Genomic DNA, 26,386 nt, shown 5'->3' with positions numbered 1-26,386 from the left:
GGAGGGTATCGTTTGTATTTCTAACATGAAGAAGAAACATTTGCCAGCTTAAGAAGAAACCTGTGTCGTGAGAACAATTACTACTGTGTTCAAATGGGTGAATTTAGTTCCATTTCTTATTAGGAAACCTAAGACATATCAGATTAAGATTTTTTTTTAATTAAGATATTTTTATCTAGAACTGACAGATAACCTGGATACTAAGAAATTAATCCAGACAAATAAATGATCATGTTTTATTATAAAAGTATAATATAACTACAAATAATAACTAATATTTTATCCACTTAATATGCTTTTCAGGTTATGAAGCACTTTTCACAAACCTTATTTTAGTTAATTAAACAGTATTTCCTAGAAAGAAGGAAAAATTAAATCAACAGTGGTAGCGCTTTGTCTAAGGAGTAGTTCTTAAGTCTAGGCAGAAGCTTTTGGGGCATAAGTCAGTTAGGCTGACACTCTAGGATCTGGGGTCAACAATGAAAGCCTGGAGATTTCCTATTTCAGCTAGTGTCCAGGAACAGATATGTCCTGAGACATTGCCTCAAGTTAACAAGAATAACACAGAACAAGCTCATCTGTCTCCCCATAGTAAACCAAAATCAGCAGCCAAATCATAATCAAAGGCCCTTAATTCACCAGATATCAAATAATCAAAGCTGTAGAAGCAGTCCATTATCCTACTATAGATAGACCTCTGTAAGAAGCCAGATCACAATGAGAGGGTTGCCTAGTGAGCATGGAATCAGAATGAGGGTATATAGGGGAATGGAATTAGGTTAAAATGGGTTGATGTACCTATCTCATCTTAGGAATGGGCTTGCCAAAGGTACCAGAAAACTCAAAGGTCTTTGGCTAACTCCCTGTGTCTTTCAGGGATAACTTTGCCATTAGGACTAGAAATATTTAAAATCCAATGGGTGGGATTTTCTCTCCCCTAGATAGTGCTTGGATGGGTACATTCCACATTTGTCAAGGTGATTTTATTATTTTTTCTAAGCTCCTATACTTTGATAGATTCTTTTTCCTATTAGATATGTAAAAAGTACTAATCAAGTAATATTCAAGTTCTGCTAGCTAGGGAGAGATTTTTTTTTTTCTTCAGCTGATTTTCCAGTTCTGCTCTGAGCCATTGGATGAATTTATTTGTTAAATCTTCATAGGGCCTTTTATTTTCCTGTTTATAAGTTTTGGGGTATGAGTAATTGAGGGATAGGCACTTAATGGTGACTTTCTTAGGCTGACAAGATTGAGTTTAATTCCATGTTAATTTAAACTAGCTAAACATACACTTTTCATTCAGTAAATATTTATTGGGCACTTACTATGGGCTAGGTCCTGCTCTAGGCATTAGTGCTATATCAGTTATCAAGGCCTACAGAAGTCTCTTAACTTACTGGAGCTTATGCTGCAATGCTGTATAACTACGCTGTCAGAAGACATGTTATTTTTCCATGGTGTTGATGATGAAGATGATTTAATGTAAATCAGACAAATTTCTAAAGAAGTAGTAGTCTTTATGAGTGCTGAGTATGTAGTGAGTACCCACCAAATTCTTATTGTTTTCTTAAAACGTAAAAGTTATGAATGTGAGAATTGTTGAAAGGGACAACAGACATAAGCAAGTTTCTAAGTATCAGGAGTAAAGGTCTTCAAAAAGCAATCTGGTCAAAAACAGAGTGAGTTAAGATGCAATTGAGTGAAAATTGTGACTTAATTCATAATAACTATCCTTATGATAAGAGTTTCTCATACACTATTGGTAAGTATAGAAATTAGTATGACTATTTGCTAAGGCAGTGTGGGAATATGCACCAATATTTTAAATGCTCAAGAATTTTTACATATAGGAATTTATTTTAGGAATATATAGATATGTGAAGAAGAATAGATTCAAGAATGCTCAGTATTATAGTATTTGTAATAGTGAATAACTGAAGATACCTAACAATTTAATAGGATGTTGTTTAGAAACATTATAATTTATTAAAGTATGTTAAACAAAAAATATAAGGTAAACTTATTTTTACTCGCATGGAAAGATGTCCAAGACACTGTGGGGTAAAAAAGCAAGGTAAGGAATGGCATGGTAATTAAAAAAAAAAATTTATTAAGCCATTTCCAAATAAGGCATACAACTGACTGATAACTACTTAGAAATAATAATTTTAAAAAATCTCCAAGTCCCCAAAGTTCTGGATTCATTGATTTTATTCTTCTTATTTTCACTTAATTTATATTTGTTGTTATAATATCAATGCACATCATCACAGAAAAATTGGAAAGTGTAAGAAGAGAAAAATGAGAACATAAATAGCTCCTGCAATATCACCTATTTTAACAATTCTAAATTCATTGTTGAATATCTGTTTAAATCCCTCTGTTCACGTAAGTGTTGTTTTGATCAAAATATAGCTTATATGTGCCCTTATTTATCTTGCTTTTACTTATTAGCATTGAGCAATATTTGAAGAATGACTCCCATTTCTTAAAATAACTTTTCATTCTATTTAAGCATCTCAAAGAATAAATTGGCTGAAAAGAAACGTACCAAATAAATTGGTATAAAATGGGTAAAAGTGATTAAAGATGACTTCAAGTTTGGAAAGCTACCTCAGATGCACAAAAATGACCAATTTATGAAAATACCAAGATTCAAATATATTTGAAAAATGTGATATGATGATTGATTACACCTTTGGTGCTTTTTAATTTTTGATTAATACAGAGATACATTTTTTTTCAAATAATACAAAGATATGTAAGATGGAAAATGGTATCTCCCAATAATCCAAATCCCAAAGGCAACCCTTAGTTCAAAGTCTTCCAGTCATCCCTGATTTTATCAAAATCCACATACAAATTCATTTAAAAGAATTGTGTGATCACATTACATAGACCTTTTTATGTCAGGATGAATAGATTCATAGTATTCTTTTTGAAGCCTGGTGAGAATCTATTACAAAGACATAAAAAAAAATTTAGTTAAATATTCTCCTTTCAATCATTCAACTGAATTTGGTGTGTGTGTGTGTGTGTGTGTGTGTATCCTTTTACACATTTACATCAACATATTGTACAGTTATTTTGGTAGGGTTTATTCCTACAAGTTGAGTATGTAGGAAAAAATAAGCTGAATAGAGTCTTTGGGTCAGAGTCTGCATTTGGTTCCTTGCCATTATATTATCAAGGAATATTATAACCCCTGGATGGGTGAAATCAATGTAAGAAAAGAACTAACACCCCCTTGTTAAGTGAACTATCCAACCCTGCCTCAAAGTACAATTCTTCCACCTCCTTGATTTTAAATTGTTAAAGATTTAATGGATTTAATGTATTATTGAAGAAAAAGCCCAAAGTACTATAACAATGTCATCACTGTGTATCTGACATAAAAATATACTTCAATAAGGTTAGGAAGTCATGAAAATTTAACTTGCTGTGGATACTACAAAATGGCAATTTTCAATTAAAAAAATGAAGTGTTTTGAGTTTGCCTATTATTATCAGTTGTATTTACATGCAATGTAAATCATACAGTCTTGTCTTTAATTTTGGGTTGCATTGGTCACTACTACTGTTTCACTGGTTGTTATGTCATGAAATGTGATTACAGGGCAAGAAGGCAGTGATGAAGTTCAAGAACTCCATGGACAATTCACAGGGAGTGTATCGCTATCAACTTCCAAACATTAACAATTACATGATGCCTATTCCTCCTCCACCTCCTCCCCCCAGTGGAAGAATCATGAGGGAAAATAGACTTGAATCATGGAGAAGGAGAAGATTCCGTCCAACCACTGCTCCAAATGGCTTAGATCCTCTCTTTACCAGGGTGAATATGTAATCAAGTTTTCTTTTATTAATTGAGCATAGATTACCTTGTGCTATTAAATTTCTAGATGTGCCATACAAATGAATCTAGTGAAATCAAATGCAAAATGTCTTTATATAAATATAATAATTTTATAAGTGTAATTGTAAGCCTGGATGAATCTGAAATCAAATATTTGAGTAGCTCAGTTCAGTAATTAATTTAGCACTATTAATAAAAAATCCACTAAATCATGACAACAAATGAGTAAGAAGTATCATCCTCTCACAGAGTGGGGCAGTGACTATTTGGAGCAATAATAAAATCTACCATAGCTACTAACTTCTGAACTCTGCATGCTGGTGTTGGTTTCCCTTCACTAAGCCAGGAAACGTGTGCTTTGGAAGGATGCTGCCATGCTGCCTCCCTCTACGTAGCAAACACAGTGATTTCCTCACTATATTCATATGCTGGCAGCATTAGATTTTCTGATATTAAAAGTCTATTACTGGGATAAACTCTACCCAGTCATACTTAAAAAAAAAACAAAACAGTTTAAATATCTCCTAAACCATAAGAACCTAATAAATCTATATGTGTGGGGCCCCTGGATGGCTCAGTAGGTTAAGTGTTTGCCTTCACCTCAGGTCATGATCTCAGGGTCCTGGGATTGAGTCTTGTGTTGGGCTCCCTGCTCAGCGGGGAGCCTGCTTCTGCCGCTGCTCTTGCTCTCTCTCAAATAAATAAATAAATAAAATCTTAAAAAAAAAATTAGTACTCAAGCAAACAGCCATGTACACATCATTATTTCCTAATGAAGTAGAGCTCTGCTGCATAGCCTGAGCCCCCATTTCCTGCCCCATCACATCTCCTGCTTTCTCCACAGAACAACCATTCTACTGACTTCTGTGTTAACTGAGTCCTGTTTTTCTTTGAAACTCTATCATTTATAGGCATGAAACTTCAGACATAAGCTCAAATCTAACATTGTAATAAATAATATTTACAGGAGAAATAAGGTGAACGGAACCTTTGGGTCAGAGTCTGAATTTGGTTCCTTGACAGTTTTAAGAGCCTCTTCTGGAGAAGTCAGAGAGGGCAAGTCATGAGGGTTTCCTAGGAAAATGGGGGCTCACCAGGGTCAGGGCATCTAGTCAAGTCTTGATGAGGACCAGTGTGGCCATGGGACACCTGGCAGAAATATGGTCAGGGGAATGGGTTTCCATAGCTGGTCACAGAGAGAACAGTGACTTCTCTAGCCTGTGGTCAGGATGAGTGCCGCAGACAGGCACAAGAGCCAGCTTCCACTGAGCACCCCCGAAGTTAGCAACACAGCATGGTGTCAGCTGGCATCCTGGCTTCGAAAGACCTTAACGTGTCTGTCTTTCTGAATCACAAGGTTTTAGCCTGATTTGGCCTTTTGTTTTGTTTCCAAACTTCTATTCTGTTTATGGAATGAGAGAACAACTACACTAATGCTCTAATATTCTTATCTTTTTCTCTCCTATTTTCTACTTCTTAGTCCTTTTGTTCTACTTGCTGGAGATTTCTTCAGTTTTATCTTCCACACATTCTACTGAGTTTTTTCTTCTGGTGCCTTTTTTAAATTCTAAAAACTTCTTTTGTGTTCACTGAATGTTACTTTTCAAAAGTATCTGGCTCTGTAGGATTTTGATTCTTGGGTATTTGTAGAGACTTCTTTGTGGGCTAATATATGTTCAATGTTTGTAAAGAAAATGAGCCTCTCAGTGTTGGGAGTAGAGTTCTACAAATGCCCAATAGATAAGAAATGTTAATTATGTCATTCCTGTTTTCACATGCTTAGCATTCTTATTTATCTGCTTTCTCAGTTCCTGAGTTCTAGAGATAATTCATTCTCTGTAATCATAGATCTGTCCATTTCTCCTTGTAATTATGTCAAATTCTTCTTTGTAAATATTGAGACTACCTGGCTGTATGATCTTAGCTTTAGGATTCCTCTATCTTACTGATGAGGTGATTCTTTATGATTAAAAAAATGATCCTCTTTATCATATTCCTTTGGCCTTAAAATCTCCATTGTGTCACGGTACTAATTTTCTTTAGATTAGCATTTAATATACAGTCTTTAAAAACATATATATTATATATATATATTCTTTTACTTTCAGCCTTTTAATGTCTTTGAATTTAAGCTTCAGCCTTTAAATGTATTTAGGTAGCATGTAATTTACACATTAAATTCACTCATTTTATGACTATCATCCTCAAAACATCCTCCAAATACTCTTAAAAGAGGGAAAAGACAAAGAGATATGGCTTGCTGGTGACCCAGCCCCTGTTCCCCTAGGAATGTGCAGAACATAGTCTCTGTCTTCTGTGTTGTATGTCTTTAGGGGATGGTCCTTGGAACCAAATGACAAGATGTAGTACATCCCACAGTCCAACAAGTCACCAGTGTGCCCTGTTGCTTTGTTTCCTCTTGTTCCAGGACTGGCAGAGCTTTTATACTTCTTTACAGAATCCATGCGACTTCTTAGATTTTGCTCTGAGGTTTTCCTCCACATATCCAGATTTTGTCCTCACACAGTATTGTTGTTTACCTGTTCTATACAGCAGCCTGTTAAAATGGGGATGGTCCTATAAATAGTATTTATGAATATAAAAAGATAGGCTTTCAAATAAGAAACTACTTAACCATTATGGTAATTAATTTAAAAAACAAAATAAAGTTGGTTTCTATTTTTTATTTGTTTTGTGTAATCAAGCTTCTTCAGGGATGAACAAGGCTGGGCTTCTCCTATATCTAGTCAAGGCCCCGCCCTACCCCTCAGACCCCCTCAAGAGCTCTATGGAATCGCTGGTGTCTGATTGGTAGGGTCTCCTGCCCCTCAAATTTGACATGGTGAAGCCCACTTCTCCATTCAGGTACCTTGTATCTCATAAAGCAAGACCTTTTCCTCAATAAAAATTTCAAAATCTAGGCTCAAAACCTAGGCTTCCTTCTATCTGCATCCCACATCAGTTAATTGCTGAATCTTCCAGATAGAGTATCCAATAAAAATATAATGCAAGTCACATATGCAACTTTAATTTTCTACTAACTACACTAAAAAATGTAAAAAGAAACATGAGAAAGTAATTTTATTAACATACTTTGTTTCATCAAGTATAGTCAACATACTGTCATTTCAACATGTAATCAGTGTGAGTTTTAATGAGTATCGAACAATATTTTTTTCATACTACGTCTCTGAAATTCAGTAAACATTTTATATTTATGGCACATCTCATTCAAATGAGCCCCCTTTCCAATGCCCCCCAGCCAACAGGGTAAGCGGCTGCTGTCTCAGACTGCACAGCTCTAGCATGGGGACATGGGCTCATGTATCGGACAGTCCTTTTCCTTTCTCAGTGCTATATCCCCAGGTCAGGGGCTTGCTACCTCAATCTTTACAGGGCTGTTGCAGTCATCTATGGGCTTAACGTTCTGCCTTTAAATCGACAAATAGCTCAATTTAGCTTTTATTGATTATGACAAGCACTGTGCTAGGTGCTGAGGTTACCAAGATGAGTAAAGCCAAATCCTTAGTCTCAGATTGCAGTTTAGCCCGGGAGCCAGAAATATCTACAGCTAACCATGACACATTGAAATGAGTACACTCATGGTGGTATAAATAAAGCACAATGAGAACTCAGAGAAAGGAAATGCTAGCTTTGAGGAGATTGAAGAGCGCTTTGGAGAGAAGATGACATTTGAAATGGGCTTTGAAAGATGAGTAGGAAGTTAGCAGATGGAATCGGGGAGCAGAGGGTCAAAGGAAGAAAAGGTAAACAAGAGCAAGCAAAGTCCATCTCAGTATTGACAGATTCTACGTAACGAAGTTAAACGAAGCTTGAGGGAAGAGCTCCCAACACGCTCCCTGCTGCTTAAGACCTTCACCGGCTCCTTTCCTAAAGAAAGCAGGTATATGTTTGCCTGGTTCTTTTAAAATGCAGGTTTTATTATTATTCAGGTATGTTGAGACCTATAGATCAAGAGATGATTACCACTGAAAAAACAGTGTGTCACTTACAATTCCCGGGAGGGACATGCCCTGTATATTGGTCAGGGTTCTATCCAGAATGTTTGACCACATGTGGGCATTGTGGCCCAGCTACCATGAAAGATAAAATTATCCATCGCACATGTCACACGGGGCCACTCCAGGCACCAGAGTTGGTCAGGAGACGGGAGAAGTGGGAGGGAAACGTGGGCAAGAGCTTTCGTTGTGGTTTCTGAGAGAAGGAACAGGAAAGACAAGGGAAGCAGGTTCAGGATTGGATAGTATGATAATTTTGGCAGGTGTTAGAGTGTGGAGGCTCTCCCTGAGGTGTCTGCTGCTTGATCCAGGGTGCTTAGGGCAAGGGAACATTGGCCCAGAGTTTAAAAGCCAGATAGCAGAGGTAGGGGCAGGGTGGATAAGCTCCCGATGGGTTAGTTCGTCCATGAAAGGCACTCTCCCAGGCAAGTCATTTACCATCTCTAGGAATTAGTTAGTCTGGGAGGCGTAGTTTCCCTCGGGGTCAGTAAGGCCCCAGATGTCAAAACTTCAGAGTACAAAGACATGGTTAGATATGGGCATTCAAGAGCTTTCAGATTTTGAGTCCTTTCCAGCTTTCCACTCCCATCCAAGGCAAACTCAACTACTCCCTGGACCCTCAGCTGGTTGGTCCACCACTTCCACACCTCTGATCTGTGAGTTTTTTTATTTCTACTTTCCGCAGGCTATTCACTCATTTTTAAATCGTCTATATATTTTTTCCTATTCAATTACCTTTGTTGTCTTTTAATACAATAAAAAGTTTATATGCCGTGTTGACAGCAATGGTTCTACCTTCTATTCAGTGAAGTTTCAGCATGTGCTGGGAGTTTTGCTCCATGCGTTGCATACGTTTCCTCCTTTAATACACACGATAAACTCCAGAAAGAGATAAAATAATGTCTCCATATTAAAGATGAGGAAACTGAGGCAAGTAAGGTTAACTAAAAATAGGCTGGCCAAGGTCACATAACTAGTTAGTGACAGACTAAATACACACGCTTTTGTAATCCTAGAGCCTGCATTTGTAATCCTCAAACCCAAATTATATGGAATTTATCTATAAAAAACTTGTTTCTCTCAAATCCCTGGAGATATTAATCACAATCAGTCAGGTGTTTCCTCAATGCCAGATGCTCTCTCTCTGTGAATTGCCTGTGGGCACCCGAGATAGAAGGATGTGTTCGAATCCACTTTTCCCAGCCTCTGTCAGAGGCTTTATGTTCTGTAGTGATTTCTGTATGTTGTAATAGGATCCCTTCTCTTCCTTTCTTCAGAAGGATTTTCTTACTTATGCCCTTTACTCTGTTCTTCTTAGTATCAGTACTCATGTACTTTTATTATTTGTTACTTCTACTCCCAGATTATGAAGCTTGTTGAGGGCAGACATTTGATTTTACTTATATTTAATCAAGTGTTTATTAGTACTGTGTTCACAAACAGATATTATTTTATTATCCATACAAAAAATTAAACTCTTAATTACACTATTTATGTAAATATTTGGAAATAAATTGTGCCTTCCAGACATAGATCCTTTTTCTTCAACAACCAATAGAGCCTACAAATGTTAGTTTTGCCAGAGAGATTGCACATTTCTTTTGTTTGACTTTACTTTAAAACATTTTTTTAAAAATTTCCATTTTAGTCAATGTATTATCTTGGTATTTTTTACTTGGTTTTCCTCACTAGTAGACTGAGATTTGAGAATGAAAAAGGAAAGCATCAGCATGATTTTAATATAAAGTAATTCAACATATCTCATACAGGTTTGATTTATTTCAGGCACTTTCCTTTCAATAATGTTTTTGCTTAAAATTAACATTGCAGTTCAGTAACTACATTACTAGAAAGGACTTGAAAAATGGTTTAAATGTCAATTCAGCAGTTAAAATATCTTAGCAGCTGGCATTGCAGAATTAATAGAAGGGAGAAAGAACCAAAGATGCTTCTGCAGGTGTGCAGCCCTTGGAGTTTAAGGGCAGACCTCGTAAGCTTTTCAGATCTTAACAAAAGCAAAATGCAGCTGGATAATTTCTACCTCTTAGCTGACTTACTGAATTTATTCTTTTTCGGGAGATGAGGAAGGGAAGGCTCCTGGGTCCACTCATCATCCTCCAAACCTGGAGTTCCAGTACCTCCAGGAGGATGGAGGCATTTGGGGACATGCCGGAATAAGCATGAGACACGGGTGACAGAGTGGTCAGAAAAATGGGCAAGAGGAGAGTGAAAAGAGGAAGCATAGGAAAAGCAAAGGAAGGAGGAGGAGTGAACAAGGAAAAACCAGCATGAAAGAGAAGAGAAAGAGAGGAACCAAGTGACTAGAGTGAGCAGTTTCTGTTACAACCAGCTGCTTCCCGAAGCCTCAGGATACGAACGCTGGAGCGCTCTTCCTCTGGCTTATTTCGGAATTTGCTCCCCCTGCGGCCTGAATCAGAGTCAGCACGGGGTCTGCCTGCTGTTCCTTATACAGGCTTTTCATCAATCTTTGTCAGAGGTGTTGTTTAACAGGGCACTGTGAATCAGTTTTCATGTTGTGGTACCTATAGAGTTCCTATAAATGCGGAAAGCTTCTGATGTAGGGCGGGGTCAACTTACTGCAGCTTCTATCTCAGCAAAGGACAGACTGTGGAATCCCTAATTGTTCCACGTCTGTGTCCAGTCGGATCAATTTTACTAGGCCCGTGCTAGGTGTCAGCACTGGCGAGACACCGGGGGCATAAAGATCAGTGAGACACGGCTCTCATCTACCGAGAGGGAGAGGAATACAAGGCAACGGTTTCAAGGCCATGTGACTTAGAGAGTTCTATGGGTTGGGAGATTAAAAACACCTGGGGAGTGTTTGGGGCACTCCAATTAGTGCAGCTGCTGGACCTTTAAATGTATCAAAAGAAATTGCAAATAGTTGACAGATAGGAGGTGTTGAAAATATAAGACATTTTTTGTTAATTAAGGAAGGTTGAACCTTATCCCATGGATATTGGGGATTGTTGGAAGACCTTAAACAGGAGAGTCACATGATCTAATTAGTGATATAGTTCACTCTGGGGAGATATGAGGCTAGAAGTGGGGAGACGAGCTAGTAGAGTGACTATACATCCCAGCTTTCCTAAAACAGTTCAAATTCGTGGGCTTTTGTTTTTTTCTCCTAGCATAATTATTAATAATGTCTTTTTCACTATATCTCCCAGTTTGGATGATTAAATTCCATGGCCGCCCTATTAACTAGAGATTTATTGCAGAGGTCTAGGTAAGACTCCGTGGCTCCCGGAGTTCATCAGGGCTTGGCTAAGTGGATGAAGAGGAATTACCGCCTAGCGCTATCAGTAAGAATAAGCCCTTTGACACCCTTTTGGTCTCTTTAATCCACCTCTCCTCCCCAACTCAGGCCTGAGAACAGATTAAAAAAAAAAAATCCTAGTGACAATTTAGTATATTAATCGAATGGTAGGTATTGCAAATACGTAATCGCTGGCCGGTTAACCACCCAATGAGCTTGCTATTTATTTGTCAGCTCAGATTGTGCTTGCCTGAGATATCTGAAAAGAAATGAGAAGGAAATTCGTAAGGAAGTGGTGCAGAAAGGAAGGAAGATAAACCTTAGTCGTGCGTGGGCATGAGCCTCTGCTCCGGTTCCTGAAATGGAATTTTCATGGGAGGTTTTGATATTTTGCTTGAGGATGGCAGAAAGGGCCATGAAAGCTTGCTAAAGTTTCATCAGTCTGGGTCCTTTATAACCTTGGAATATGGTAAGTATAGAGGCAATTTAGTCTACTGAAAGAAACAATTGTTCATTTCCTAGTGCATGTATTTAATCATGAGCTGTCACTCAGGCCTCCTGTTAGAATCCAGAAAAGGTTACATAGTGGCAATAATTGGGGAATATTTTTAAAAAGAAGGAAGTAACTAGACCCAAGAGAAAAGAGATGTTGCTGTCAGGTACATGCTTTAGAAGAAAAAAAAATGATTAAGAGTAAATGAAAAGGTGAAGGGCTGTCATTTCCTTTATTTTCCTTTTAACCATTTCAGCTTCTCCTTTCTCATTTTGTACATCATCTCACTCTGGCCTTGCATTTAGATAGAGCTTATCTCCCAGAAGTTCACAGGGCTACCTCCGCATTCATGCCACTTTGGAAAGTATTGCTTAACAAAAAGGAGGTGCTCTTATTTAATCCGTCCTATCATTAAATGTTCTGTGGGAGCCGGATTTGCCAAAGGCCGGTGATGGTGGACTGGGCCCCAGAAATGCGTGTTACGGCTGCATAGCCGCCCAAGCAAGAGCAAACTCGACGTGGCTTTGCAACTTGGAGCAGGCCTGCCATCATCCCTTCGCTTTCAACTGTGACTCAGGGAGATGTCTCTGCAAAGAATTATCCAGTTTGCTGATTTACCTTTATAGCTACTGATGTCCTTGAATTATTTTTGTTGATTTCCTCTCTATTTGGGAGCTCTGTTTGCCATAGGCAAGACAGTTTACTTAAATTTTAAAGGTTGGACGTCCTTCCCCATTTACACTTTATAGACTGTCATTTGCAGAATTTCATTTAATCAGATTTACTTCCTCTGGCTTTTGCTTCAGAGAAATGGAATTGAATGAGAAAAAAAAAATCCTCCGAAGTGGAAGAGGATGGGTTTGAAGATGGAAATATTTTAGTAGTTCCTTCAGAAATTTCTGTTGCAGCTTTGTTATTTGGAAAAAAATGCATGTTTCCGAGGCATCCATAATTCAGTGAAATCAAACGCAAATAATTGCTTTGAATTCACTGAAAGTTGGTCTCTTCACATTTTTCATTTAGTTGAAAATTGATTTTTAGAAAAGTGAAGTAGATTAAATGTATTGCCCAGCCTCTGTATAATTGTCGAGCTGACAGTATTCTTACTAGGCTCTCTTGAAAGTCTCTCAACCAGCATCCTTTTCTTCCTTTTCCTGCTTCTTTCTTCATCTTCCTCTTGGAGGTTAAACACTTTGCTCATGCACTCTTGTGAAAATACTTCAGAATATAAATGAGGATACCAGGCAGAAGACATTTCTTTTCATCTCTGGCGTATCAATTTATTGTTTATTTTATAAATAAATGTGTGGACACCATAGAATGGGGTTTTGTTGTTGCTGTTGTTGTTGGGTTTACTGCTCGATATGAGAAATAATATTAATAATGCTGATTTTTCACTGAATGAATGCTTCCTGTAAAGATGAATAGTCCCAGGCATATAACACAGGTCTCTAATCCTCAGAGTGACCCTAGAAGGAATTGAACCTGTGTCATCCCTGTCTCACATAGAGGAAGTTTGGGGAAGGATACATTGTTATTGCTGAAGTGTGAAGATAAAGCACTCAATTGCAAAAACAGTTGCTAAATCACAAAATCAATTCAAATTAGAACAAAATTATGTCACCAATATTTAATTAATTTGATTTGAATTTTTATCTGAGAAAAAGCTGAAAGAACCAAGAGCAGTTTCCTCTTAGTGTCACTGGTATTTTTGTTGTATGTAAAGTACACGCACAGACACAGACACACACACAGACACACACACACACACACAAACACAAGTAGAATAAAAAGTGACAAATTTTGTCCAGATTGCTGGCATTTATACTAAAAATACAAAGCCAAAATGCATATAAATTGTTAGATTTCTTTGGTAACTGGGTTGACTTGTACACTGGGAAAATTGACATTTTATCAAGGTTTTATTGCTAGAGAAGAGCCTTTTCTACTCCTCCTATTATTACCATATCATTTCTCTCTGATTAGAAAGTAATTAATAAGCGCCCTTCTTTTGTTGATTCTAGGATTCAAGAAAGATTCATAAAACACCACCACATAGTAATGCAGCTATTACAATGATCTATTTGGGGAAAACTGTGCACCTGTCTCATGATCAACCAGACTTCCGGGATGAAATAAAAGTTTATCAACAGCATTGTGGTGGGGAAAACCTTTGTGTCTACAAAGGCAAACTACTAGAAAAAGGTACACATAAAATATGAATTTTTTAAGTTGCTTTAAGTTGATGCTATAGATAAACTATTGTTGATCTCCTACCAAAATGACTTCAATCACTCTATGAAATTATGCATATCCAGGGACTTATAAACCAGCTGCCTCAAAGTAAATCTAGATTTACTGCTCCATGATTGAAACTGAAGCAGCAATTACTCTTGCAGATTGTGGAAGAAGGAATTTGGAGTGATTTAACCTGGTAACAGATTAATTTTGGGATAGAGATATATGATCATTAAAATGTTGCACAAATAAACTGTCCCCCAAATTACAAGTTAACTATTTGGCCTGCCATAGTGAATTATATCATACATTATTCTACAGGAAAAATACCAGATTGGCAATTTGTTCTTTAGAAAAATGTTGAGATAAAATCACAAATCCAATAAACTTCAGGGTGAATCACACCTAAATAACTTGGTGCAGAATTTGACTAGATGGATTTTAGTACATTTCTGCCTTCGTTTGATCATAAATCCATGTTTCTTAGCAGAAGATAATTTTTATATCCAATATAGGGCTTCACTTATTGTACTGAAGTGGGTTTCATCAGTATTTAGTTGTGCGGAATAGCGGTGGAAAGGACAAGTTGTTACAGGATTATATTTGTTATTTCCTTGCTTAAGAAACTCTGTTTAGAATGTAATTACATTTTTACTAAGTAAAAGAAATATTTATATTTGGGCAATCTTGATACAAGTTTAAGGAGTCTTAGGAGTTGGGGGCAAGAATGCAAATTGTTACTTTTGGCTTTTCTGATTTCTTTCATCACTCAAAAACAGTGACTGTTAATTCTAATAATTTCAAGTTCTTAAAAAGAAACTGGACAGATTTAGGGATTAAATATTTAAAATTTTCCAATATAAGAAAGAGGAAACATTTGAATGTTAGTTTTAACTTTATGAAGATTTATAATACTTATTTATAAAAAATAATGCTTAATAATGCCAGACACTATTTTTCCCCATTTTATGTACGTGGCTGAAATGTAATTTACCCTGCCATTTTGCCATAGCATTTGAGAGTTCATTTCTGCTGTATCGTAAATGAGGAAAATGAGAGAATTCCAGGGGTACGATGGCTTCCTAAGTTCAGATGCAAAGCTTGGGGTCTGGTCAAGAGCAGGTCCTAGATGGCTGAGTAGGTGCAGGACTCTTGCTCAATTAGCTATTCTTAGTGGCAAAGGGTTTCTTACATTTTCCTAATATGAGAGTTATGAAACCCCTAATGATAGTGCCATAGACACACTTAATTTTTGAAAGTGTAACTTTCAGGAATTAATTTAGAAGAATTGCTGAAATTAGCTATAGTCTACAATCAGAATGAACATAATGAAACTTTTCCTGGGTCTGGGATCATGCTTTCTTCAAGACAATGCATATATGTCTATCTGCCTGCTGGAGAACATGGTCCATACAAATGAAACAAGAACAAGGCTTAGCTAGCTGAATGGTTTTCAGAGAGACCACATGTAGTCTGCGGTAAAGTGCAAAACTAAAGAAAGAGCAAGGCAGAGTGTTCCTTGACTGTGTTGTTTTGCATACCTGTTGATCCTGGGACTGACTTCTGTTGTGTCACTGGACAGACTTCAGTTAACAGGATGGAATGGGGAGTTAAATAATTGAATCCTCTTCACATAATAATTTTGTCTCAGCTTGCCCTTTCATTGCCAGGAAAGTAATTGTTGAAAATTGAAAAGTTGGGTGGCTCAGAGTTGACTTGTGGTTCAGCAATCTTAGCAATTTAGCTGGTCTGAAAAGAATCTGCCCGTTTTACAAATCAAAGCTGTGCACGATTCAGTGAAATGTGAATAGGTTTTTAGAAGATTTCTGTTTTAAAAAAAAAAAGGCGTTTAACGTTCTGCTTGGAGCAGTAAACTAATTAAAAGTATGGCATTTGTTAATTTGTCTTGCTTTTGGATGAGAAATAACAATAAAATTAATTATTTAGGAATGTGGCAAGTGCATCTTTTATTCCCTTAGTAATTCACTGATGTCCTACAGTCTGATTGTAGCCATCAAGCCACATATTGATGGTTTATTATGTACACCTAGGAAGTCACTGAGTATTTCTGCTACTTGTAGAGAGTATAGTTCTCTGTGGGCATTTTTACTTACCATGTTCATTCTTTCAAACGAGGCAAACCTTGGCCTCCTGGGTTCATGCGGATACAAAGAGCAACATGAATTTTCTTTTCCCTGACCTTCGTAAAATCCCTTCCTTTTCTGCCCCATTTTCCTGTATTTTCATAACCTGATCCTTTGCACGGATTTGCGCATTCCTCATTACTCCCTCACAAACCAACTGCTTCACTCTTTTCCCCACCCACCGAGTGTTATCTTGTCTTTTGGAGCGCTATTTCTTTGTCTGCAGTAGGACAAAGGATTTTAAATTCAAGATAGGATTTTAAATTCAAATTTTATCCATCTCTTAAGATTCACATTGAGGCTATGAAACTTTCTCAGCTGACTTCTGCTGTGGTTCATCCCTCTCTCCATGGCTGGGGCACTCAGTCTCCCCTGAAACCCTAAGCATTTCATTACCCTGTGACTTACAGTAACTGTTTTTTGTTGATCTTTTGCTTGTTATATATATTGAGTTTTTAGTTTTTATAAAAATAGCTTTAGTATTTAGTATTTAGTAGTATAGTTTTTATTTTTTATTATTTTTTAATTTTTTTTAGATTTTATTTATTTATTTGACAGAGAGAGAGATCACAAATAGGCAAAGAGGCAGGCAGAGGGAGAGGGGGAAGCAGGCTCCCTGCTGAGCAGAGAGCCCAATGAGGGGCTAGATCCCAGGACTCTGGGATCATGACCTGAGCCAAAGGCAGAGGCTTTAGCCCACTGAGCCACCCAGGTGCCCCTAGTTTTTAGTTTTTAAAAATAGCTCATTGACTTATAACTTATATTCCACAGTTCACCCATTGTGAGTGTACAATGCACTGATCTTTAAGCATCTTAGAGGGTTGTGTAGCCACTAGCACAAACCAGTTTTAGAATCTCTCTCACTTCAGAAAGTTCCCTTGTGCCCCCTGGCAGAAGAACCCTTTTTTTTTTTTTTTGTAGCTAGCCTTAGGCAGCCACTGCTCTGCTTCCAGTCTCTACAGATATATCTTTTCTGGACATTTTGCATAAATGAAATCATACAATAGACAGCATTCGTGTCTTGCTTCCTTCCTGTAGCCTGATGTTTCAGAGAGCCGTCTAGTCCCAGCATTCATCAATGGTTGCTCTCTTCGTACAGCACCGAATGTATTCTACTCGCTACATGCACGTTTGGGCTGTTTCTAATTTGGGACCATTGTAAGTCATGCTGTGATAAATATACAGATACAAGGTTTTGTGTAGACATCTGGTCATTTCTCTTGAGCAGATGCCTGTGAGTGGATTCGATAGCTTTTTTCTCCCCCTGAATATGGGCCACACTTTTCTGCTTCTTACATACATGTCTTTTGATTTTGTTGTTGTTGTTGAAAACTCAATGTTTTCGATCATGTATTATAGCAACTGTGGAGTCTAGATTCTGATGTTTCCCTCTGGTAGGTTAGTAGGTTATTGTTCTCCCTCTTTTGGTTGTTGTCTGTTTAGTAACTTCTCTGAAATCCTTGAAATCCATGCCCTCCCCACTCCTTGGTAGACAGCCAGTAAAATATCTCTGCTCAGGTTTTATCTCTTTTTATTTTTTAGGCAGGCCTCTTCAGGTCGTCTCTGTGTTTTCATAGGTTATCGATCATCCAGTGATTTGTCAGACAGAGGTCGTGTTCAAACACTTTGACCCAGTACCAAGTCAGAAGACTTTGAATGAAGGACAGCCGCCACCTTGTATCCTGGATCTGTGTGTGGGGGTTTTCATTTCCTGGGGCTAATGTAATAAATCCCAAGAACAGGTGGCTTCAAACAACAGTAATTTAATTCTCTCAAGGCTCTGGAGGCCAGGCATCTAAAATCAGGTATCATTAGCAGGGCCATCCTCTATCTAATCGCTCTAGGGGAGAATCTTCCCTTGCCTCATCCAACTTCTGGTGATTCCCAGCAACCCCTGGCATTCCCTGGCTTGCAGCCCATTGTTCCCACCTCTGTGTCCTCTGTCCTCACATGTCATTCTTCCCTGTGTGTCTCTGTGTGTCCTGTCCTCTTCCTGTAAGGACATCAGTCACTGAATTTGTTTGACAAAATGATTTCATCTTGATTCTTCACTAGTTGTATCTGCAAAGACCCTATTTCCGGATAAGGTCACATTCTGAGGTTCTGGGTGGTCATGGATTTTTAGAGAGCAATATTTAACCCAATGCAACAGGTTCAGGAGTTCATCCAAAGTTCAGACAGTTTTCAAGTCCACTTTAACTTTTATTTTCCACCAGGCTTTCTTGTGTTTTCTTTGTTTGTGGGTGCAAGCTCCTGGTAGGCGAGCGATGTGTGAATAAGTTGGGCCTACTCCAATCCATGGCACTTCCCATCAGCTGGGGAATGTGTGGAGAGCTTATCTGTGTGTCTGTAATTGCCTTATGGCCTGTATCTCCCTGTTAAGTTTCTGGCTAGTCCACTGGCCTGCTGCTTGCCCTAATTACAAGGACAGTCTCAGCTAGCAGGATCTCTGACCTTCCACATTAGCTTGCCTCCAAGATTGTTCCTTGTTACTGGTAGTGCCCCTGGCCAAGGCTTTTTTGTTTTCTGCTCCAGATGAAGTCAGCCCCCACTGACAGGGAAGCTGCTGGTTATTTATGGCCTGCCCTTCCCTTTTAGAACCTCCGCTTGCTGGTGAAATGCTGGCCTGGGAGGGGGATGGGAGTAGCCCCAGGCAAGAATGTCTCAGATTCCCTCTGTTCTTATGAAAAGTTCAGGAATTTTTGATGAATAACTGCTGTTCAGTTTGTTTTAAGTCTTTGGTCCATTTTTAGAGACAAAATTTAAGGGGAGAGGATGTGGGGACCACACTCCAGAAATCTGTCATATTATTTTTGTCTCTCCTACTAAATTATAACTTCTTGAGTCAGGACACCATATTTGATCTTTTTTTCAGTATTTTAGTTCCTCTTTAGTGCCTAAAACAGTGCAAGCGACTGCCAGTCAAAAATGAATAATCGCATTTTATAAATAACGTAGAATGTCTTCGAACACTGTACAGTATATAATCCATAGGGCTGCTCAGTGAAGTGGATAGACTGGATTGCTGCCTCCACCCAACTCCTCCACCCACTCCCATGGCCATCCTCATTTTATAGATGAGAATTCTGAAATGCAACAGTTCAATGACTTACCAAGGGACACTCAACTTACAAGTGAAGAACTAGGACACAGACTCAAATCTTCTGACTTCTGGTCTATATATGCTTTTCATTAATCCATGCAAACACCATTAAGTCAGGGTTGGAAAGTGTCACTTAATTTTAAAATGTAAAATTAAAAAAGAAATAACAAGGGAAGAAAAGCAGAGGGTGTCAATTCTTGTTCAGTAAGTTTGAAAAAAGAAAGAAACGAAATAATAGGGGAGGTACTCTCTAGCCACACGACTACGTGATGAAAGTGAGAAGTCTACCTCCTGGGCCCATCCTCAACATTTCCTTAGCTGCACACCCTTCCTGGGCTGGGACCTCAGGTACTTTGCAGGTGTGATGCTGCAGCAGAATAGATCATAGGAGATGAATGTCCCTTTCAAGTTTCTGGAAACAAAGCAGTCAAACTTGCTTTCTAGTCAACATTTAGGAGCCCATATATCATTAAAACAAGTGGATTTTTGTAGGTGTTGTATCTTAGTTTCCCCAGATGCTAACTTTTCAAAATTCTCTTCCCTTGCGTGTTTAATTGTATATCATAACACTAACATATAAATGATGGAATTAGCTTTCCAGTAATTCTATTCTTCAGTACAAGTTGCAACTGATTTAGACAGTTTTGGGGGGCAGAGTGTGGTATGAACATAGCATTTGTAGATAACTGTGAAACAGGTTAAAATAATAATTCATTAATTAGTTCTTGGGGGGTTTTCTATGCCATTGTCCTGTGACCTGGGGGAACAAAGATGAGTCAGACTAGTTCCAGCTCTCATGGATTTCATAAACACGCAGGACAGTAGACATCTACATCCGGCTTATCACATTGGGGTCCCTGGACCAGAAGATCAAGCATCACTTGGCAACTTAATAGAAATGCAAATTCTTGGGCTCTAGTGAATCAGAAACTCTGGGGGGAAGCCCAGCAGACTGTGTTACAATAAGCCTCTCAGGGTATTCTGATGCACACTAAAGTTTGAGAAGCCCTGGTATAGCCATATTTTTCAACAATTATAATAACAGCAACAAGAAAGATATACAGAGCAGAGAGATGAAGTGATCAACTCCATCACTAGTGCAAGTGGAAAAGTCCAGGGAGAACTGTTTTGTAGGAAGAGACATTAGAAGAGTCATGAAAAGGAGGTTTCTGAGTTGCTCTGTAGCATAGGGTTTTCTTAGACCTAGAATTTGGGATCTCTAGGGTGAGATCTTTCCAAAGTGCATTAAAAAGACTTGGGATGATAAAAGTTATTAACTACAAGCAGTGGTTCTTAACTTATTGATAGGACTTTTGGGTGGGTGGGGGAATGAGGAGACCCAAATCCAGGCAGAACTGAGAATGGATTTGAGATGAAATAATTCTACCTCATCCATATATGTATTAGGCTGGTTCAAGTCATAGTTAAATACACACATTTATTTAAATGCATTACTGAGCTCACAGTAGCTTTTTGCCTTATACATTATCAGTAGCTAAATAGCAAGATGGAATCTAGAGAGATATTTGGACTCCAACACTGACTGTCCTCTTACCGTATGATCTTGGATAAATTATTGAGTTCCCTTGAACTTCAATTTCTATATATAGAAAGTAGTGATAATAATATTCTCACATCATGTGTTTGTTGAGAAATAATACACCCAAAATAATCAGGCATAACATCTGGCCATAATAAGAGCTCATATAATGTTATTATTTTATTAAAAATCAGAGTTTTATAATGCCTTGGGGTATTTATTGTAAATAAAAGTAACAGCATGTGTTTTTATAACTTAAAATTGTCCTCAAATTAAAAAGGTGATCTAGAGCATAATATTGTACTTATCTAATAGAAAAATGTCATTTTGAACATATTAGTCCGATGTTAGTTGCTTTCACTGATGTATTTACTTTTTTAATTCCAGAGACCTTTCAGTTTATTTCCAAAAGGCACCATGGTTTCCCCTTCAGTCTCACCTTTTTCCTGAATGGGATGCAGGTGAACAGGTTAAGCTCCTGCTGTGAATATAAGCATCGAAAAGGTTCCAGACTTGGAGGCAAACGAGGCTACTTTGGGTTTGTGTGCGTGGAGAGATCATCTCCTTGCTACAAGTATGGAAACAAATGTCCTTTGGTAGAGGGCAAGTTTTGCTATGTTTTTTTCTTTTTATGCTTCTACTGATGCATTTCTCAGCACAGTTTGTTAACAAAGATATCAGTGTAGATGAGCCTAAAATATCTAAGTTAAAAGTTGCTTATTATAACTGGGTGTGTTGTGTTTGAAATTATTAGATAGAAGTTAGATTTCCAGATATATTCTATAAAGGGGATAAAAGCTGTTGGTGTTCCAAATTCTGTTTCTCTCGCTTTCCCTTTCCTCATACTGCTTTAAGTTCTGTTTCTGAAGTGAAGGAGAGAGGGCATTTTATTCTCATTCTTCTTACGAACTGGTTTGGGAGTCCAAAGCACGTGCCAAGCATCTGTCTTACATGGTTGGGTAATGACAGGTCATGTTTGCATCGTGGTGTGCCCAGTTCTTGTTCTCATGCCCCTAGTTTTAATCTCAGGCATAACGAAATGCATGGTAAAGGGTCAATTTTGACTGTTGCTTGTCAACTTTCATACTGGACATTCTGTTTGAAATGAGGACACCTGCTTGTAGGAGTGTTTTCTTTCTTTCTTTCTTTTTTTTTCTAAAAGTACTCATGGAGAATTGAGTTTTCTGGCCAAGCCAGAAAACAGGAGTGAAACAACCAAAGTTCCTGCCCATAAGGAGCCCATTCTACTGGGGGAAATGCAAATAACAAGTAAAGGAGTTAACAAGATGGGTGTGTTGAGATCAACTACAAGTTCTCTGCTGATTGTTTCTGTATTTTCTGTCAAACAAGAATTTGTCAGCCGAGGTTAAGGCTTAAGGAAGAAGGCACTGGAGGTTTAAGTGGGTAGAAAACATGAGAAAGAGTTATCCAGCCAGTGGGACAGCGAATAGTAGGAGTGCCCAGGTGTACAGAGGGCCCACCTGAGGCTGTTTTCCTGTTCCAACTCAAATATGCTTTCTCCATACTGTGGGCAAGTCATTTAACAAATTTGTGTTTGACTCCCAGGAAAGCTAATGAGCTATATACAGTCATCCATGCACAAACACATTGTACTCTTTGAGAGTTGCTGTATAAATCCAAGCTGTAAGAGTTTGGTTATAAACACTTTTTATGAAGGTTTTATCGTCAGTACTAAAATCTGATTGATGACATCTACTTTCCTATTTAACACTTATTAGTCTAGGTACAATTTTTTATTTGATTTCATTTCATTCCCTCTGGCTTCTTTGACCTTTTCAAATAATAAAAACAAAGTGGTGGTGATTTTAAAGAATAAGGATTGTTAGGTCTGTTATCTTTTAAAAAATATTTTATTTACATAATACAAATATAAATATTTATAAAATATAATTCACTTATAATATTACATAACTTCTTTGGGGCGGTGACATCCACCATAATACTTCTAATTATTTTAAGAGGTGTACATGAATGCCTCTAATTTGTTAAAAATGAAATTAATTTTGATTCGTTTAAAAAATAGTGGTTCCGGAACTTTGGTTATGAGGAGGGAATTCTTTAAAACAACAGTAGGGAGTTCTAGTTCTCAAAATGATTAGGCATTACCTGTTTAAGGTCTTCAGAAAACAAGGCAGGCTCAGCAGTGGTCATGTCCAAGTGGGGAGGTTCCATGCTTGTACCCCTCTCTCAGTCATGAAACTGAAAAGACGAGGTAGTTGTTTTCAGCTGCTAGAGTGAGGCACAGGAGGAAGAATTGCCTAGCCAAGTGGAATGCAGGCTGCACTGAGCTTCGGTAATCAGAATCAACACCTCCAATTACACTCAGAAGTCAAATAGGTAGTCAGTGACGAGGAAAGCCCAGATGTTGTTCACTTTGTTCGTCCAATTCCCCTGAGCAGATGGGCAATAAAAAGTCTGTGCATGCGGGAGGGAGGCATCAAAGCCTCCATGTAGTCACAATATAAACTAAAAGTAACAGCAGATCAGATGCTCCAAATCCATAGATTTGGTGTTGCCATTGATAAGGGAAGAACAGCTTGAACAGAAGGCAATGCTAGTCATCATATTGTGAAGATTCATGACACCTTGATTCCACAGAAAGCAGTGTGCTAAGTACATCATCATTACAGGCAAGAAACATTTATCATGCTTAATATGGGGGAGGTAAGTGTATTCTTATTATCTCATTTTTTACAGCCTGATAGTTACTTTGAGTGCAAATCCTTTTAGCTTTATTTTATGGGGAGATATTGAAAAGATAAGTGATATAACGAAGTTCTCATAAGCTGGGAGAATTGATTCCTATGCTGCTTCTAGACTGGGGATGGCTGAAATTCAGTGACATCTTTAGCTCAAGAAGTTACCATTGGATCTGATTCACGTGGAGGTGGTTTTCATATTTTACATATTATTTCTGTTCTTCCTGGATGGACACATCTTGACTACATTTGGATTCGTTTTCACCTGTGCACTCTATTGATTCCGTTTTCCAGTAAGTCCTGTAGGGAAGGAGACCCAGTTGGTTCTAGAGGAGGAGGCTGGGGGAGGTTGACAATCACCAGGCAGCTTTCTCAGGTCCCAGATCACCTCTAGGCCTTGGTGCAAACTTCTCCAGATTGTGCTCGTTTCTGGTGGAGTGTGAACACTTTCCCTGGTGGGAAGCCCTGCAGTGTAACATCTGTCTTGTGGGGCCGTCCTTCTGGAAGGGCTACACCTGTAATCTAACAATATCTTTGTACCTCATTGTGAGGGGATGGAATCTAGCAATCCTGACCCAGGGACTAGCGCCATCCCTAACCTGCTCAGTGAGCTTGGGCAAGCCATGGAGGCCTGCCAGCCTCAGTTTCCTGATTTGTCAATTGTGGTGATAGTTCTTAATGTATCATCCTGGGTTGGGTAATGAATCCTGTAAGATAATGGATATACAGTACCCAGCAAAGACCTTGGCACAGAGGGAATGCTCAATAACCTTACTATGACCATAATCATATTTTCATTAACATCTGTAGTGTTATCATCATTGGAGTTTTTATTTCAATAGTAACTTGAGAGATAAGGAAAAAAGCTACTGAAGGATTTATTCATGTTACTTTGTTATAACTGATCTTTAAAGTATTTTTTAATGTCTTAATGCATTCAGATCACCTGCTTGTTTCACCAGATTTGACTTGGAATGACTTCATGACCTCTACAAATTGTTGCCATCTCCAAAGAATAAAAGCTTATTGCCAGGAAAAGTCACCAAAAGATTGTTGTACAGGCTTCAAAAGGCCATTCTAAAAACAGTGATGACAGTTCTATTAAAATAAGCATGCAAGCTCTACGAGGTGTTTACTTAAAGGACACAACAACATTGGAGTGTATATGTTTCTTAAAAAATCAATCATATTTATTTAGAGTCCACCTTGTATATAAGTCTTTTGTTGTTGTGTTGTTGGAATAACAAATTATCTAAGACTGAATGGCACCTTTCTTCTGATTATTTTTATCTCAGCTTCCCTGTTTATATACCTGAATGTTCTTTTATCACATAATTCTCATTTAAGAACTTGAATGATATGCTTATTGGACTCTGTAATAAGGCTAAACACACGCTTTAAAGGCAAAAGTTTTAGTTTGAGACAACTGTTCTTAATTGTTAAGTTGTTTTCTTTTTTATTACTGTGGGTAAAGTTGTTAATAGTTGTGTTCATTTATAAAAATTTGGTATGAATGAGAAAATAGCTTATTCTAATGAACTATGTGTATTATAATAAAATATGTCTTATAATATTCTTACTGGAATAAGAAAGAAGTGATTTTAAAAAGCTTAGAGTTTCCATTGTGTTATATATAAAAGTTAATAAGTACCTTATGTGTATCTATTTTTTTCATAGGTGCATCATTGCAATGGGCCTTGACAAAAATCCAACTTCACCAAAACCCAGGAAAGAGAAGAGTGTTGAGAAAAGAGAAGAACTGAAGAAGGGTGAGGGGAAACTGAGGAAGGGCAGAGGGCACATGATACCAAGAAGGAGTGAGATGGAGGGGAACAAAGCCACTTCAGTCATTTTTTCAGCTCAAGAAGAAAAAACAGGGATTGTGGAAGTGAGGACAGCTGTGGAAGAAATGGAACTTAAAGAAAAACCAGGACAAGGAGCTTGGGAGGATGCCCAGGAAAATATATTTAAATACGGTAATGGATTCTACAGAGTTCTTTTTGTTGTTGTTATTGTTGTTTTGCTTCAGTCTTTAAAACGCCCTTGTGGAAATGTGCAACAAAACCCACCATTACAGTGTTCAGGCAGCTCTGTTACACGGAGGTATCCCTGACCACATTTCCTCTCTGCTTTGCATGGAGTCTGTGTCACCCACCTCAGAGGAGGACAGGCCTCCTTCGGGAGAGGGGAAGGTGTTCGCAGGGGCAGGAGGGGAATTTCTGTCTGCATGAGCCAGAAGCTCTATTCACTTCTGCACAGAGAGACTTGGTTGACCAAAGAGAATTTTACTTTTTTTTTTTTTTTTCTTTAGAATTTGAATGTACTTGCTTTGGTGAAATTGATGCTTGGGATTCGGTAGGCACAATATGCTTATATAGTAATAGGAATATGCCATAAGTAAAAACAGTTGACATAGGCTCGGGGTCCTAGAGCAGATCTGTCTGCCTTCCTTGTTATTCTCTCTTGTTCTCCTCTTCTTCCTCCCCTCCCTCCCTCTCTCCTCCCCTCCCTCCCTCCCTCCATTCCTTCTTCTCTGTCTTTCTCTCTCTCCCTCTCTCCCTCTCTCTCTCTCTCACACACACACACACACATACACACACACTCTCATATGTAGAGTAGTGATAATAACAATAATGAAAGTGCCAGGCACTGAGCACTGGGCCAGAGTTTTCCACACGCTTTTTTTGTCCTGTTTTGTCTTCTTTTGTTAGAGAGAGAGGGTGCTTGGGGGGTTGTGGGCAGGAGAGGGTAGAGGGAGAGAGAGAGAATCCTAAGCAGGCTCTACGCCCAGTACAGAGCCCCACACTGGGCTCAGTCCTACGACCCTGAGATCATGAATTGAATCGCAATCAAGAGTCTGATGCTTAACTCACTGAGCCACCCAGGATCCCCCCCACACACACTACTTAATTTTATCCTTACCTTTCATTGTGGTAGATATTATCCCTCCATTTTGTGGGCTAGGAAACTGAAGCTCAGACAGAGAAACAGAA

The 26,386-nt window shown here is 38.2% G+C and overlaps 1 protein-coding gene across 1 annotated transcript in view; it reads left to right on the top strand.

Moving 5' to 3' along the window:
• The window catches only part of ERICH3 (glutamate rich 3), a 113,215-nt gene that overhangs the window by 54,237 nt on the left and 32,592 nt on the right, over nt 1-26,386 (top strand). Inside the window, exons 8-11 of the mRNA XM_059377093.1 lie at nt 3,617-3,835; nt 13,673-13,853; nt 21,061-21,247; nt 25,071-25,369. Of these exons, the coding sequence (XP_059233076.1) occupies nt 3,617-3,835; nt 13,673-13,853; nt 21,061-21,247; nt 25,071-25,369 (886 nt within the window). The remainder of the gene's footprint in view (nt 1-3,616; nt 3,836-13,672; nt 13,854-21,060; nt 21,248-25,070; nt 25,370-26,386) is intronic.

Source organism: Mustela nigripes, chromosome 14, assembly GCF_022355385.1.
Source record: "Mustela nigripes isolate SB6536 chromosome 14, MUSNIG.SB6536, whole genome shotgun sequence".
Classification (NCBI taxonomy): Eukaryota; Metazoa; Chordata; class Mammalia; order Carnivora; family Mustelidae; genus Mustela; species Mustela nigripes.
The sequence above is the reverse complement of the archived record's forward strand: the minus strand, read 5'-3'. Positions and strand labels throughout refer to the sequence as shown.